At 33.1% G+C, this 17,336-nt stretch overlaps 1 protein-coding gene across 32 annotated transcripts in view; it reads right to left on the bottom strand.

Moving 5' to 3' along the window:
• Positions 1-17,336, bottom strand: part of nfic (nuclear factor I/C) — a 223,466-nt gene that overhangs the window by 36,742 nt on the left and 169,388 nt on the right. For 19 of the 32 annotated variants that reach the window (XM_087264522.1, XM_087264528.1, XM_087264523.1 and 16 more), the window contains 4 exons: positions 17,217-17,288; positions 12,314-12,388; positions 7,935-8,058; positions 4,102-4,226 (listed from right to left, as the gene is read on the bottom strand). In XM_087264522.1, the coding sequence (XP_087120648.1) occupies positions 4,102-4,226; positions 7,935-8,058; positions 12,314-12,388; positions 17,217-17,288 (396 nt within the window). The remainder of the gene's footprint in view (positions 1-4,101; positions 4,227-7,934; positions 8,059-12,313; positions 12,389-17,216; positions 17,289-17,336) is intronic. The other 13 variants (XM_087264534.1, XM_087264547.1, XM_087264529.1 and 10 more) reach the window with 1 other exon arrangement.

The raw sequence follows: 17,336 nt of genomic DNA, 5'->3' as shown, positions 1-17,336 counted from the left end.
ATTGGCGCCGACTTAATAGATTTTTTTTTAAAGAATCATGTGCCACTGAAGACTAAAGCAATAACTAAAGATGATATAGATATAGATGTATATATATTTTTATAATCTTCCTGAACACAAAACTTTCAAATTTAGTGCATAGACAAAATATATAACATACTGATTACAGATAAAAACTAAAAACCATTGTAGTACCCAGTGTTTTAACTTTTTTATTTATTACAAAAAACTTCTACTGACCCCAAACTTTTGGCCAGTAGTGTGTGTGTTCCCTTAAAAATCTCCATCACTTTTCTTTTACAATAAAATCTTCCACTGAACCTTTTTAAAATTCATAAAATAAAAAGCCCAATGAGCATGCTGCACCAAACTACCATCAACATTGCATGTGCACAAACAAACCGCATATATCCTTTCTGCATTACGCTCCCACAAACTGAACTCCAAGTATTGCTCATAGAAACTTCCCCTTATACAACCCCAGAGGTGGAGTACAGTATGGTTTCTATATCAACTGTGTGTCCTACTTTATCTGAAATCAGACAAGCTGCATCCGCATAAAAATAATTGTCTAAAACGGTTTGGAAAGATGTCTAATGGTCTTCACGATGAGCTGATGGCTGTCAAAACTCCCTCAAAGACATCAAAGGCAGCGATTCTTCATAACCATTAGTTATGCCTTCACATAAGAGTGACACTGATATGCACTGTCACACAGGAGCTGCTCCCAATGTACAGTACGGCAGACATGTAGCTACATAAATCGAAACTCCTCAAAAACAGAATTGAAACCACAAATTTGCATTATGAGTTTGGCAGAAAACCAACCAACCCAGTTATTCTAGTCAATACATTTACCTAGAAGTTCTTTGTGAAATTCCAGGGAATGAAAAGTATAATAACTGAAAGGTCAAAGGTCAGATGATTTTCTGTAGAAGATGAATAGAAAGAAAATACACCGCATTTTAGAGGCTTCTGGAACAGATGCGGTGCAGCTTTCTGCAGACTTTCACAAAAAAAACGTGAGTTCATGAATTAATTAGGATTTTGGCACAACGTTCAGGAAACTCAAATCCAAGTCCAGCCTAAGCTTGTGATTTTAGACTTCCTCTACTGCAGTTGAAAACCTGATATGTTTGTCATTTGCTATCTGAAAGTGCTTGAGAAATGAGGCCCACAGACATGGCTATTTAGATGGAAATCTGCACGCACAATAGACCCCCACTAGTTGACAAATCAATTGGTTATAGCACTATTCATTGCTTAGGATCTGTGTCGACTAGATCGTCTCGTTTCAGTCACACTTGTGCACTACATAGCGACAGCAGGAAGAAAATTCTTCAGGAAACTATTTCTATGTCAATATGCTTTTATGATAACTAGTTTATGGTCGGATGTTTTGAAATATTTTGGAATTGGAAGCCATCACATGACTGTTGATATATTTAGCGAACTATTAACTAAACTATGACTGTGGTCCCTTGCTCGAAAGGGATTATCCCTTTAATAAGTTCATGGCCCGGTTTAATAACATTGCCCAATAATTTTATGCAATATAGAAAGTCTATGAATCAATTTACTTCAAAGTGTCACTCTGTATATCTGTTAAATTATACTGTAGAATCAAACACAAAACTGGCCTCCTTCCAAACTAAACTAAACAAACTATTACAAATTTACTTATTATTCAGAATATTTTTCATTAATTACAAAAGCTAAAAAAATAAAATACATATATATTTTAATAACCTATATATATATATATATATATATATATATATATATATATATATATATATATATATTTATATATATATATATATATATAAATATATATATATATATATATATAAAAACCTAAACATATCAAAATATAAAACTAAAATTGGTAAATTTTAAAATGATTAAAACTGACCTGCTTACGACTAAACTAAACTTTTGTAGTAACTAAAATAACACATATCATGATTAAAACTGACCTTCTTCCAACTGCTAAACTTAACTTCAAAATGTATATCTAAAGCCAAAATAATTAAACACATGCCTACAAAATTCCTTTAAAGATAATCAAAAAAAGATAAATTCAAAAAGCTGACATTTTTTCACAAGCATTAAGTATAACTGAAGCATTATTTATAATCTGACATAAATCAGAGCAAATTTAAGGGTCAGATTACTGGAAAATAACTCCAAATATCCACATTTACAATGCAGCTTGTCTAGATTAATACAGTAAGCCTTCACGTTCACAAGGGACCTTTATTTTGGGTGTTGTGGTTCAGGGGTCAAGGCTTAAGGGAACTGGTACAGTCACTGTAAGCCTTCACCATTGTGTCTTAACCCGGGTTGCCCCAGAGGGATTGTCCCTGTAATAAGTTCATGGCCCACTTTTAAAACTATTGCCCAATAAGTTCATGTAATACAAAGTACCTTTTGTACAATAAAAGCAAATGGACTTTTCATTTGTGATTAGACGGGCATTTTCACTCTTTTCAGGATTGACACAAATAAAGTAATGTGACTGCTTGGTGCACAAAAAAGCAAAACAAAACTGCTGAAAAAAATTCTCATTGCCACTTCCAAACAAGTGAAAACTAAAATAGGAATTCAACACAGATCATAGACATCTTAACTATTAAAATGACTAAAATGGACCTTTTAGCTAAACTAAACTAAACTACTAAAATTACTTTTAAATAAAAATGATTAAACCTGACCTGCTTCCAACAACTATGAGATAAGTTAAACAACTGTACTGACAGAGTTTACTTAAAAATATGGATGCACTGAATTTTCAGCCACCAATAATTATTGGCCAAAAAGTGCATGTGTCATTTTCAATTTTGGTCTGAAAGAGAAAAACTATTAAAGTTCAAAATAGCTTAATATGCCTCTGTAAATCTTACGTTCGTGTACATGTGTATTTAACTATGCATGAACAGAAAAAAAACAAAAAACAAAGTCCACCCAAATAGCAGTCTGTACAGGACATTTCTATTTAGTATACTTGTTTCTGCTGCTTGCAACAGTGCTACTGTGTTGTCACGGCAATGCTGATAAAATAATGCCTCTCCACTCATTCACTGGTAATACAATTTGGCCCTCAATAACACATGTTTTTTTTATTGGCTAGTGTTTTTTTAAAAATAGGAATAGTTTAAGTCAGTGGTCTTTAAATCCTGGCATCTGGCCGCAGAAGAAATCATTAATTATTTCTGTTTTATTTACTGTCTGAGTCTGAACAATCTTTTATTTTGAAAAATCTTTAATTTTGAAAAATGACCGTATTTTTTTCAGATACATCTCAATCACTTGAGCAACAAATTTTAACCCACTTAAAATGAGTAAGAAACAGACGTCTCTGAAAGGTTTCTTTCCAAAGAGGAAAAGGCCCAGTGAAGTACCCTTGAACTGCCAAGGAATGGATCCGCAACCGTGGTAAAATTGTCAATCATTGAGCAGTCTGTGGTGTGAAAAAGGTTGGGGACCACTGATATAAGTTATTGAATTGAATTTGAAAATCTTGCATTGGTTTTCAGCCAAGTGCATCCAGAATTTTCGATTTCAGTACACAACCTTTATTTTGATGCATCGCTACATTAAAATTTAAATATTTAAAAATAAACTTAACAAAAAAACTCTAAATTTACTTTAAAATTACTATGTACACTGTAGTTAAACTCTATCAAACTAATAAAATGACTTTAAAATAAAAAAAAAACTGACCAATTTCCAATAACTGTAAACCAAACAAATCAAAATCAAAATGACTAAATAATTCTTAAATGGGTAAACTTTAATAAATACTAAACAGACCTTTTCAACTTTACTGTAAACTTCCCAATGTCCTTATTATACTTACATGAAATGAGCACGTTTACCCCAGCACACAGCTATTGTATATGTTCAATCACAAAACATCCATCACAAAATCAGCTTTGCATCATTTGGTTCGGTCTTAAAAATGGCAGTGCGAATAGGAATTCTAAGCGAACTATCCTTTTCTGTTTTGCTCTTGACCAAGCCATCCGAAGCACAACTGTGAACAACATCCTACATTTCTGTACAAACACTGTACTGTTCGATCAAACACAAACTGACCTCCTTCCATCTCCTCTGGCCAGTTGCGTGAGCTGCTGGCGGGTGAGTTGGGAGAGGTGTAGTACTCGCCCCCAGGGCTGGTGTCTATATCGTCCTCCATGGATCCTGACTTGTGCCTCTTACTTCTGTATGAGTGAAAAAACGAAGACAGAGTAGAAAAGACAAATAAATAATTGAGCAAAGCATTGTTTAGCTGAACCTTACTCCTCACACAGAGACTCCCAAACTGTCTGGACGTGCCTTATGGATGTTCCTTTGGACTACCACGAGCTGGTTGCCAACATTCACCTTTTGTTTTAGCTGCGCAGTGCGTTTAATGGAAAATAAGCGCATTAATCAGGACTGAGGCCTGGGCTAACCGCAAAAGCAGATAAATCAAGTAAACTACCCTCAGCAGACCTGAGCGAGGGGCTGTGTTGCTTTCACACTCGCTCATCTTTCCCAGGTGTGTGTACGGATGTGCGCTTGTGATGTTTTTATTCAGTTTTGTGTATCGCCTTGGGTGGTTTTGCCTTGACGCGCACATGACAAATTTTATTGTCACTGAGGTGTACTAGTGTCTCGAGCTCCAACCGCCTCAGGCTCCGTGTGTCTAATTCAGCCGATATAGCAATAGTTAACAGGCAACATTTATCATGGCGAGATGCTGACAGGTACATTTAAAGCCTCGTCTAACCGCCCTGAAAGCTCACACGCTCCACTGTTTCAGCCTGGTTAGGATAAATAGGCCAAACAGATTCTGGTTTGGACCAATCAGCCACCGCTGAGGGCTGTTGCGTTCCCGGCTGCGAGGTTGACCACCAAACTCAAAAACAACAGCTGGAGATCAAACATCTACAACGCGGCCACTGTTGCTTCTGGTCTTGAGGTAATTGGGTTGGATGCCACTGCAGGTTTTGTTGGAGAAGAAGTGGACTGAAACTGAATTATGAAATAACAAAGGCAAACAATGTGCTTTACAGAAGTAGCCTAATCATTTCCAAACTTTTTCAAATTGATTTTTGTTTTTACCCAAAACAAGAAAAGCTGCACTTCCATTCACTGTAGTGAAGTCTAAGAATTAAGTACTTATTGTAATATAACAGTACTAAAGTACACATAACAGAAAACCAAGCGCAACATGTCGAGGTTAATCATGTTATGTCTGACTGCTCTGTTTTAAATATGGGGGTACTTCAGGTATGTGTATTATCTCCTCTTTTATTTTCTATAAATATATTAATAAATTGCAGAGCAATAATGATGATAATCTTCCTCTTATAAAAAATGCTGACATTGGCATTGGTTTCCTGTCAGGAAGAAATGAATAGCTCCTTATATTTTAAATATATTTGTAGTATCACTGATTGGTTTGGAAAAAGTTCATTACATCTTAATATTGGAAAAACAAAAGTCAAACAAGAGCAGTAGATACTATATTTTATAAACCAGTCATCACAAATAGAAAAACAGTAGAGCAGGTCTCAAATTTTACATATTTAGGCACAATTAATGACAATAAACTGAATTTTGATAGTAATGTAGAGGCTAGGCTGTAATGTAGAAGTCAGCAAGTCGGCGCCTCCGTCTCCTCAACAAGTTGAGAAGTTTTAATGTTAGTACACAACTTTAAACATGGCATATAGATTATTAATAGAGTGTTCTCACATATAATATTGATTCATGGTTTAGGAACACTTAAGCAGAAGACGACATTATGGCAAATTATATATCGGGCAAATAAGATAACTGGTCACAAAGAACATTGGCTGCAGATTTTATTTTGACTTCTTTATGGAAAAAAAACAGCAATTGCGATCTTTAAAGATAATATACATCCTCTTCACTCAGCTTTTGAAATGTTACCAGGATGAGGATCAGGATGCAGGTTTAGAATTCCTAGAGCCTAAAGAAATGCTTATAAAAAGTCATTTATCCCAATTGCAGTTGTTTTATTAAATCGGGTCCCTGTTTCATGTGAATGGCGCGGTTGTTAAGATTGATCTGCAGTAATATGTATGGGGCTAATATGTTGTTGTCTTGATGAGTGTTGCTATTATTTGACTGTTGTATGTATGCTACCAGTGTTAAAGACAAATTTCCTTGCTGTGCCAAGCAGAACGAACAATAAAGTTTAAACTAAACTAAAAATATATATTAAAATTATTCATGTTTTTTATACGGAAGCATTATTAATCTTTAGAAATAGTTATATATATATATATATATATATATATATATATATATATATAATATATAATAATAGTGATTAACATTTAATAATATATGCAAATAATTGTATTTAGTGATGTGTGAAAATATATTTGTGAAAGTTGCTTAATTTAGAAAATAAATATAGTCTATACTGCCACACAATTCCTTCATGTTGTTGAAACAGAAATTAATTAAGAAAAAAAAAGTTTTTCATTTTTTATTTAAATGGACTGAACATAAAACTGAAAATAAAAGTAAATCCCCCACTAGCCCCCTCCCCCACAAAAAACTAAGATTTGTGTTGTTTTAACACATTTTAAATAAGACGTTTTAACAAGCAGCAAAATTCATTTAATGAGTGTATGGAAGTCAATGGGCTCTATTTTAATGATCTTGGCACAAAGTCGAAGCGAATGGCGTCGAAGCATTAAGGGCATGTCCGAAACCACTTTTGCTATTTTAAGAACAAAAAAATACACTCTGTGCCTCGGTGCATGATCTAACATGGTTGTGCTTATGCTCTTAATATGTTGTAGGTGTGTTTTGAGCATAACATGCATTAAACCAATCAGAGTCTCATCTTCCATTCCCTTTAAGAGTCTGTTGCGTTGCACCATGACGTATTTGCTATTTACATTAAAACTTGTGGGAAAAGTGAAAGCTTCATTAGCAATAAAACAGTTAAACAGACCATCTGTAGCACAAGGATAAAGAACGAGCCTCTGCTATTCTGCCTCTTTACTTTACTTTTACTTTCTACTTTACTCCTTTACTTTTGTGGATAAGGAAACGGTGTGGAATGCACTACACTGAAGACATTCATTTACTTACATATTTAATTTAGTTTGTTAAGTACGAAGAAGCAACGTGGCTCAAAAGGTGAAAATTAGGGTTGCGCTGGTTTGAAAATAGTAACAAATCATGCCATACACATCTTGTGCTTTACTGTGCCGGGTGTATGATAGGGCCCAATAGGTGCCAACTACCAGTATTCCTCAAAAATATCAAAATATCTTCTTCTGTGTTCAACAGAAGGAAAAAATCTAATTATTATGAAGGATTTTCATTTTTGGGTGCACTATCCATTTAAGACCACTACAGTGAACAGATATATTTTCATATATTGAAAGTAAAGTTGAACAAATACAAAAGTATCACCTGAATACCGTTTACTTTAGATTCTATAAAAACAAAAAAGATATGAAGAGGACATTCACTCTGAATTATGACAAGGACATCATGCATCGAAGATTGAAAAGAAGAATAGGAGCAGAACTATTTGATAAACATAATTTACTCCTTATTTAGCATCAGAGTGAACTGCTGCACTTAATCAGAGGATGTTCATGACTTCATCAAAACTGCACATGGATGGAATGCTTATTTAATGAGAGACGATTTTGAATTGCGATAAACAGATGTGGCTTCATTTCTGCATCTCTTTTTGATTCTTCTTCAAATCACACACACACACACACACACACACACACACACACACACACACACACACACACACACAAACACACACACACACACACGCACACTCACGCACTCACTCACTCATCAGTAATCAAAAGTAACTCAAGGACACAGTGTCTTTGGCGAGAGGATTTGTGCCTGCTGGAGATGTGTTTACTGACCCGCTGGAGGAGGTGCTGGGAAGGGTTCTTCTCATTCCCACTCCTGAAGGGTTCAGATCGTAGGCGAGATGCCCCTGCAGCTCTCCGAGAGAGAAGTTCGGCCCTGTGCCCGTCACCACCGGTGCTGCACACACACACATAAAGAGAACATGATCAACAAACAGCAGTAAACATAAAACATGAAGATCAATTAAACTGGATAATGACCTGTACACTATTCATATAATATATTTGCATTAGAGATCAACCGATAATCAGCTGTACCGATATTTTAACCGATATTTAAGCTTTTTTTCATTAGCAAAAGTGTCGGCTGAAAATCAGTTGAGTAAATTATATAATTCAAAAGCATGTCTTAAGTCACAGCTTGAGTAAATTGCACAAACAAAGAGAGCAAAACAATCTTAAAATAAAGTACTACACACTAAAACTATAAAAGACTAAATATTATTTAACAAACAATTTTACTTTTACATAACCTGGTAAAATCTCATTTCTTTCCATACATGAAATCTACTATAAACAGATGTAAACATAAAACACGAGATCAAAAAAATTGGATACCAAACTATACAAATTTTATCATATATTTGTATTATCAATTGAAATCAAATGATTATCAGCTGTACTGATAGCAAAAGTGTCGGCTGAAAAAAAAGTTGTACTAATATTTGATTTCACTTTTATGCATCTATTTATTGGCAAAAGTGTTAACAAATAATCAACTCTGCCAATATTTTATGCAAATTTATGTATTTTTTCCCCACTGACAAAGTTGTATGAAGTTACAAACTGTTAAATAGTATATAATTTGAAAAGTTGCGATTTAGTTAATCACAAGAGGCTGCAATATAATATATATATATATATATATATATATATATATATATATATATATATATATATATATATAAACAAAAATAACGAATAACATCTGAGGTGAAGAGATCTTAGCGAAGGGTCAATTGAGTGAGCACACTTTCATTCTGCCCAATTGCACAACTTAACTACGCCCACAATAAAAAAAAAAAGAAAACAAACAGGAAAGCACTGACAAGTGGGATTATGGTGTCTGCTGCTTCAGAAGCATTAATAGACAAATATCAAAGAAAGACAGCATTTGTAATATGACAGTATTTTGGTTTCAAAGTCACAGACATCGAACAAAAACAGGTCATTTTTAAGAGCTATCTAACGGCTTACAGATTATTGAGCTTGAATTAAATTAAAATCAGCTTGACGCTGGGATTAAATTATAAATCTAATTGCAATCACAATATCTGTCAAAAAAATATAAATCGCAATTAGGTTTTTCCCCAAATCGTTTAGCCCTAGTATGTATAAATAAAATTGCATGTTCAGTTCAGTGATGAAGTCAAAAACAGAAATGTATGAAAATAAATAATTAAATAAAGTTTAGTTCTCGATGGTAGTTATTGAGAAGATAATCCTGTAAATAATGTGTACTGATATCGGTTTAAAAAAATTAATATCTAGATACAAATCTACACGACAATTTTTTAAGAGTCTAGGAGGCTGCATTTCTACGATTAAACAAAATATGGTAAAAATAGAAGTATGTTTATCATAAACCAAAATGTACTTTAGTATTTCTATGTTTGGACAAAGTTATAACATTGTAATAACTTTGTATTTTGAAAAATATTGAGGTGTATTATATAGATACTGTGCTAGAAGCAACAGCAATGATTCAGTACCACAGAATACATCAGCCTACCATAGTGAAGCATTAGTGTTTGCTACCACCACAGTTTCAAATGTAAAGTCGCAATATGGAAAGCATGGGAAGGTAAATACTGATATTTACATCCAGATATATCCTTCAGCACCTTCACACAGAGGAATATTTGGCTTTGAGTTGTGACTCAGACTCTTTATTGACATCGGTGATTGTTATCCAGTGTACACTAAACTACAGCTTTGCAGTGCGACTTGTTAAATAATTGCGTTAGATGGGTGTAATCTCACACATTCATGTTTAAGCCCACACAAGGCTTATGAATCTGTGCCACTGCATGTCTGCTTTTACCTGAGATGACCTCTTTTCTAAGTGTGTGAGTGTGTTTAATTGCTTGGATTTAATGGACAGGCTTTATTGTGTGGTTCAGTTATGTCTGAATGTGTTGTATGTAAATACAAGACGGGAACAATGGGCTTGTTGTTCCAAGGGGTAAGCCTGTGGCGTAGAGTATATGATTATGTATATTAAATATTGCGTAGGAGTAATTCACACCTGGTTTGAGCATGTTGGTTAAATAGATCCCCAAATGAAAAATCGATACTAATTTACTCACCCTCAGGGCCATTTAAAATATATGTGACTTTTTTGCCGAAGAATGTTAAAGAGGTTTTTAGCAAAAACTATGGTCTATGGTGATTTATATACTGCACGTCAACTGCTACTGATACTTTGAGAAGGAAAAAACTTGCAGGTAAAACAAAAGTAATATCTGTAGCTCCTGACAACATACTGAGGTAAAGTGATCAGTCACAACATAATTACGGAAAACTATTTAAAGCGCTAAAATGATTCTCTGTGATGAAGAAAACACTACAGCTAAAAAATCTAAGGACGTGAAATAATTTAGTTAGACACAAATGAAACTTAAAAAGTAGGTTTTACATCACTACTCAATTCAAACCTGTAGAAATGAAACCTTGAACCTATAGCTATATCCTATTTGCATGGTAAAAACTGAACCATTGAATTCACTTGGATCAAAAAAGTGTCATACCAAAAATATATACTTATTAAAGGTTTTCTGAAAACTATAATAAAGTAAGTTGGAATAACGTAATTGTTTTAGGTGTAAGCAATTTGGAGCAAACTTTTTTTAAGTTTTCAAAATACTAAAATTGAAAACTACTAATCTTTCAGGTGCTTTTTACTGTTTTTGTTAAGTGGTTGTAAATATATACATATACATATATATATATATATATATACACACACACATATACACACACACATATATATACATATATATACACACACACACACACACACATATATATATATATATATATATATATATATATATATATATATATATATATATATATATACTAGATATTTTTCAAGACGCTTTTATTTAGCTGAAGTGACATTTAAAGGCTTAACTAGGTTAATTAGGTTAACTATGCAGGTTAGGGTAATTAGGCAAGTTATTGTATAAGGATGGTTTGTTCTGTAGACTATTGAAAAAATATATAGCTTAAAGGGGCTAAAAGTATATAATAATAATAACAGAGTATATAATTTAAAAACAGGTCTTAAGTCAGTTCTACACAATATGAGTAAAATGCACAAAGAGAGCAAAACAATCTTGAAAAAAAAAATACACAGTAAACCTCAAAAGACTAAATATTACTCAAACAAACAATGCTACTTTTACATCACCTAGTTAAATCTGACGTCATTCCATACATGAAATTTACTTCAAAGACCTGAGCGCAAAACTTTACTAAGACAAATGATGTACATTTAAAAACATTTTTTCAGTTTACAACATTATTAATTTTAATCCAGAGAGAGATTTGTGAACATTTGTGAAAATGCTCCACACTGTTTGCTGTAGATGATGATAATGTTGCAAATACAGTTCAGTTTCTTGTTCAAACCAATCACTTTGCTTCATAAGAGGAGCCACAAATATTAATTAAGTTTTGCCTACATATGTTTTTTTCTGACAGTATCCCTTGAGTTGCGTTTTGTTAATCCGTAAGATCAACAAATTCATCAAAAAAAAAAAATTCTCATATGATTAGAGCGTGAGTAAATTAACAGCAAATATAGATTTTGGGTTGAACAATCCTGTTTAATGCTGATAAAACTGCATTATGTACTATTATTCTCAAACTGCTAACATCCAATCACAATCCATTAGTTTGTTTGTAACTTGTAAAACATTGTAATTGCGCACAGGTGTGAGGAGTGATATACACAACTGTGTGCAAGCAGACAACTGTGAAGAAGAAAATAATTCCAGTTAAACACAATCAATTACGTTAGACAAGCTGGCGGGATTCCTTGCCTTCTAATGAGGGACTGTCAAACCTGACATGAAACGGCTGTGAAATTGACGCTAAAGTCTGATATGTGGACACCGGCTGTGTGCGAGGTGAGAAGGGACAGCTGAGAGGTGTAAAAAAAAAACGACAAGAAACTGACTAAAAATTCCACAAACACTTTTTAAAGGGACAGTACACGCAAAAAAAATTATTCTGTGATTATTTACTCACTCTAATTTCATTCTAATCCCAAATGTGACGATTGAATAAATGATGAGAGACTTATTTTGATTTCGGGATGAAGTGTACCATTAAAGCGTGTTATATAAAATACAAAAGCATCTCACTTCTTGATACTTGCACCAGTTCTGTTACACTGAAGACACCCGAAGTTACGAAGCTGTCTTGAAACTCCGGAGCATCTGTTAGACAAAAGAAAACATGGAATAAATGATGGAGATGTACTTTCCCAAACAAGGATATCACCAGCATCTCACGCACAAAGAAATTTAATTTGCTTTTCATTTCTAAGTCGCTCTGGATAAAAGCATCTTCTAAATGAATGAACATCAACGTTTTACATTAGCAGAGTCTCTTTGGCCTCTACACTGGAGGAATTATGGAAATGTCATATCTTAAAGGCATTTAATACAGAATTCAGAATAGTATAAAACAGAGTATCCTTTGAAAAAATATACTTTTATTTAATTCTTACACTCATCAAGCCTGCATTTATTCGATCAAAAACACAGTACAAACTATATTGTGAAATATTATTAGAATTTTCTATGTTAACTTAATTTTAAATCTGATTTATTCAAGAGACGATTAATTTTCAGCATCATTATCCAGTCTTTAGAGTCATATGATTCTTCAGAAATTAAACAAATATGGTGATTTAGTGCTATAAGTTTGTTTTTGCTACAATTGTTTAAAAAAATTACTCCTAAGATTTGTAATGAACATCACTTATTTCATAGGTTAATCTTATGTATCTTGTGCATGTTTTTTTTTTGTTTATCAAGATTCATCAACAACATGCTACTTGTTCAAGCTACTTATTTAAAATAAGTTGAAACAACACAATTCTTAAGGTTTTTTGGGGGACAACTTAAATGTTTTATGTTCAATCCACTTAAATGTGTAAATTGATTAAGTTAATTTTATCGATTTGTGACAACATGAAGGAATTGGATGGAACCCAGAATTTTCTACAGTGAAGAATGAGTCACGGCTAGTGTCTCTTAGCATGAGCTCTTTGTGCTGGGTTATATGGTAAGTAAAATATCTGTATTTTATATCTCTGTACAGAAAGTATCTTTATTAATATATCTGTAAGTGACTGATTGGCAGTGTCCAGTTTACACTGGTGTGTGTGTGTGTGTGTTGTTTTGCGGAGCCATTATGACTTCTTGATCAAGTTTAGGACGACGGTTTTCTTTAACAAAATTTGAAAAGTGAAAAATTGTAATGAATACTTCAAATCCAAAAGCGAACATTAAAATGTGTTTGAGGTGGCCTGACTGAATAAAACCCAGACACTAGGGCCGCGCGATCTTGAAAAAAACTGACATTGAAATGTTATATTTTTTTCTAATACATACTGCGGTAAGGGTATAATTTCAGAAGAAGATTTAAATAACTCTAAAAAATCATAATTTTACATATATGTGGAGTGGATGTGGATATATTATAATAAACAAATAACTGTGGAGCCAGATCAGTCTCAAATATACATTCACAAAATATCCACAGCACAATTCATATTTACAAAATACAATTCGTAAGTTCAAAATCCAATTTGTAAATACACAAATACAATTCATAAATTCGAAACACGATTCAAAAATTCAAAAATCTAATTCATCTGGCGAAAAAATATTTTTGATTTTTCTTTGTGAATTCACAAATTGTGTGTTGTATTTATGAATTGTGCTATGAATTTACAAATTGGATTTTGTAAATGTGAATTGTGCTGTGGATGCTTGAATTGCATTTCATAAATGTATTGTTTTTGAGACTGATATAGCTCCATAAATAACAAGTATACATGAATACAATAGAACAAAGATATTGTGGTACAAAAATTAAATAAACAGATGTAAAATAGCACTGTACAATAGTCAACATTTAAAGGGGATTAAATATTTTCATCAAAGTTGTCCTAAATCTACTGAACAACACCTGTTCTTGTTTTGTGACGATTTTGAAAATCTTCCGCTTCAAATTTTGACTGCATTCTTCATTGTATAAATAAACAAATACAATTCAGCTTAGCTAAAGCTACAAATTTTATCATTTCTTGAGACCAAATGACTAAAATTCTCTTGAAATCTCGCAGTACTTTAAAAATGTAGTTACAATCCCAACAAGATATTGCAGATCCACGATGTGATTATTGCAGATTCGCATTTTGTAGTATTGATGCTGAAACAATATATTGTGCAGCCCTTCTGGACACATTCAAAAGCATAAACAATAGTGAAAAATAACGTTACTCACTACAATCACAGAAATAAAGTTACGCGAGCTGTCACTGGAGTGGTACCTTTTCAAAAGGTACTGTACATATTTGTACTTGAAGGATCTATATTGGTACCTCAAAAGTACATTTACTACCTTCAAATTTTAAGATGAACACTTTTGTACATTTTAGGTACCAATATGTACCCTTGAGGTATTAATATTGACCTTTTAGGTACAGATTTGTATCTTTTAAAAAAGGTACCACCCCAGTGACAGCTCGCGTACCTTTATTTCTGAGAGTGTAGAATATGCACACACAACATCACCACATAAATCAAAGAAAACTTTTACAGTACTAAACAAAAACCAGGAGACTGCTCAACTCTGAAACAAATAGGATACTGAAACCTTTTGTGCAAAAACTAACATGTTTACATTTTTGTATTGCATTTTCGTATTTTCTGCATAGTTTCAGATTGCATATTACAACAACAATTGTGATATTATCATAGACCATAAATATCTAACAGTCCTAGGCAGCAGCTCATGCGTTTTTCAGACAAACTGAAGTTTATCAATATAAAAAGTATATTATATCATGTATCGGCCGCGATACACACACAACTCTACAAACAACCTAACCCTACCATTCATACAGAAGAAAGACAAAACCCTGATGTGTGTTTGGATACATTACTAACAATTAAAGGGATAGTTCACCCAAAAATGAAGATGTACTCACTATTTACTGTGGTTCCAAACCTTTACGAATCTCTTTATTCATCAGAAAAAAATTATATTTTGAAGAAAGATGAAAAGTTTGACGTCCATGTTAGGAAAAACTAATAGGAAATCGACGGGTACAGGTTTCCAGCTATCTTCAGAATGTTTTTGTTGTACTCAACAGAATAAAGAAAGTCAGATGGGTTAGGAACAAGTAAAGAGTGAGTAAATGGTGACAGAATTTTCAGTTTTGGCTAAACTATCCCTTTAATACTTCAGTTTGGTTCATACATGTTTTTCTGAACACAATTGTCACAATCTAAATTAAACAAAAATTAATCAAGATGAAGTTTATAATTAACCCTTTGTAACCTTTGAAACTGAACAAAATTTACTGAATGTTAATTCTACTTATCTGAAAAGAGTTTTGAACTCAGTGTTGAAGATAATTCAACACTATTACCTCATTACTTCAACTTAAATGGAGTAAGTTCACAGTACTCAAATAGATTCGTTTTTTTAACTCAAATGGTTTGTAGCAATTGGTTTCCTCAAACGGTTTGAGTTTTCTTCATTTATCAGGTTTTACTGTGCTCAAATTGCTTCATCTACTCAAATGGATTAAGTTCACAGTACTCATTAGAATTAGTTTTTGAACTTAAATGATATGTTGCAATTGGTTTTCTCAAATGGTTTTAGTTACCTTAACCTTTTGGGTTTTACAGTGTAGGGCTTCACAAAATATTGTTTCAGTGTCGATATAGCAATGTGAGCATTCGCAATAGTCACATCGCAGGATTTGCAATGTTGAGTCTGTATTATAATTTAGCATTTGCATGTGTTTTTAAGGCCCATGACTATATGAGTATTTTAAATGCATTCAGCCATAAGAATTTTACAGCCATTAAAACGAGTAATTTTATCGAATTAATGTTATTTTTATTAGTCAATTACTATACCTGAATACTATTTCAATTTTAACAATATTTTATTATATTTACCTATGCTTTTGATTTATTTATTAGATTTTATGCAGACACATTCCCCTAAAGAATCATCCCAATCTTTCCAAAATTATAAATTCTTTCTAAATAAAGATATTCAAGCCATTTGGTGAAATTGTATTCATATTGCAATATAAACCGTAGACTAACAAAATACCATAATGTTAGATTTTTTATTTATTTAATTTTTTTAGCTGTCAGATTACTTGGAATCAATCTAAATCTGTTCAAATAAAATATTGTTAGATTTAAATTTGGTATAAATATATTTAGCTGTAGAAAAAGCCAGACTCAATTAGTTCAATTCTATGAGACTGGTTCAACTGTACTCAATATTCAGGGGGGGGAAACGGATGCAAGACTATCCGCACAATAGATTAAATCCAGTGTGTTTTAAATGAATAGGAAGACTTGAAAAACACATTGCTTTAATTGATATTATTATTAAATCTTGTCCTTATTTGTTTCATTGATGTTTAACTAACAAATATCAATCAATCAGTTATGCTAAATGTATGTAATCCAAATTTATGGAGATTTTCATGCAATCACAAAACATAAATCTTATTTGTTAGGCCTAAATATTGTAGTTAATTTGGCTTTTGAATACATACAGTTATCATTCCTATAAATAACTTATCTGAGTGTGTAAAGTACAGTATTAGACACTAAAAGGTGAATGTAGCTGCAGATTATATGTGCCTTATGTACACAAATCCACAACCTGATCATTTCCATCTACATTTCCCGCAAACATTCATCCGAACGTAACGCACAAATAAACTGCTGGCTTTGTCACATGAGTTCTGCTGAAGAGGGGAATGTGGGCAGGAGTGTGACACGAACTGGGCAGAGACGGAGAGAAGCTGAGTGTGTGGGTACAGGTTTGAAGCCATACATGTAGGTTGCGTTGTGTAAACAGGATGTTTGTTTAGTGCATGAGAAGACGCTTGCAGGACTGCACCGCACTGTATGCTGCCACTCATAGTGTATGCAAATATTCCTGTACATGTGGTTGTGTGAATGTGTGTATGTTTGTGGGTGTGTGCTGTCTTACCCATAGTGGCGGCTCGACTGTCCTCCTGATCTGAACCGATGCCTGTGCGAGGACTACTGCTCTGTTCAGCCTCTGAGAAACAACAAGAGAACAAAGACACACTGTTAACAAATGTTTGGC

The sequence above is a fragment of the Danio rerio genome, chromosome 8, assembly GCF_052040795.2.
Source record: "Danio rerio strain M-AB ecotype USA chromosome 8, GRCz13ab, whole genome shotgun sequence".
NCBI classification, from domain to species: domain Eukaryota; kingdom Metazoa; phylum Chordata; class Actinopteri; order Cypriniformes; family Danionidae; genus Danio; species Danio rerio.
Note: the sequence above shows the minus strand (reverse complement) of the source record. Positions and strands in the feature narration are given on the sequence as shown.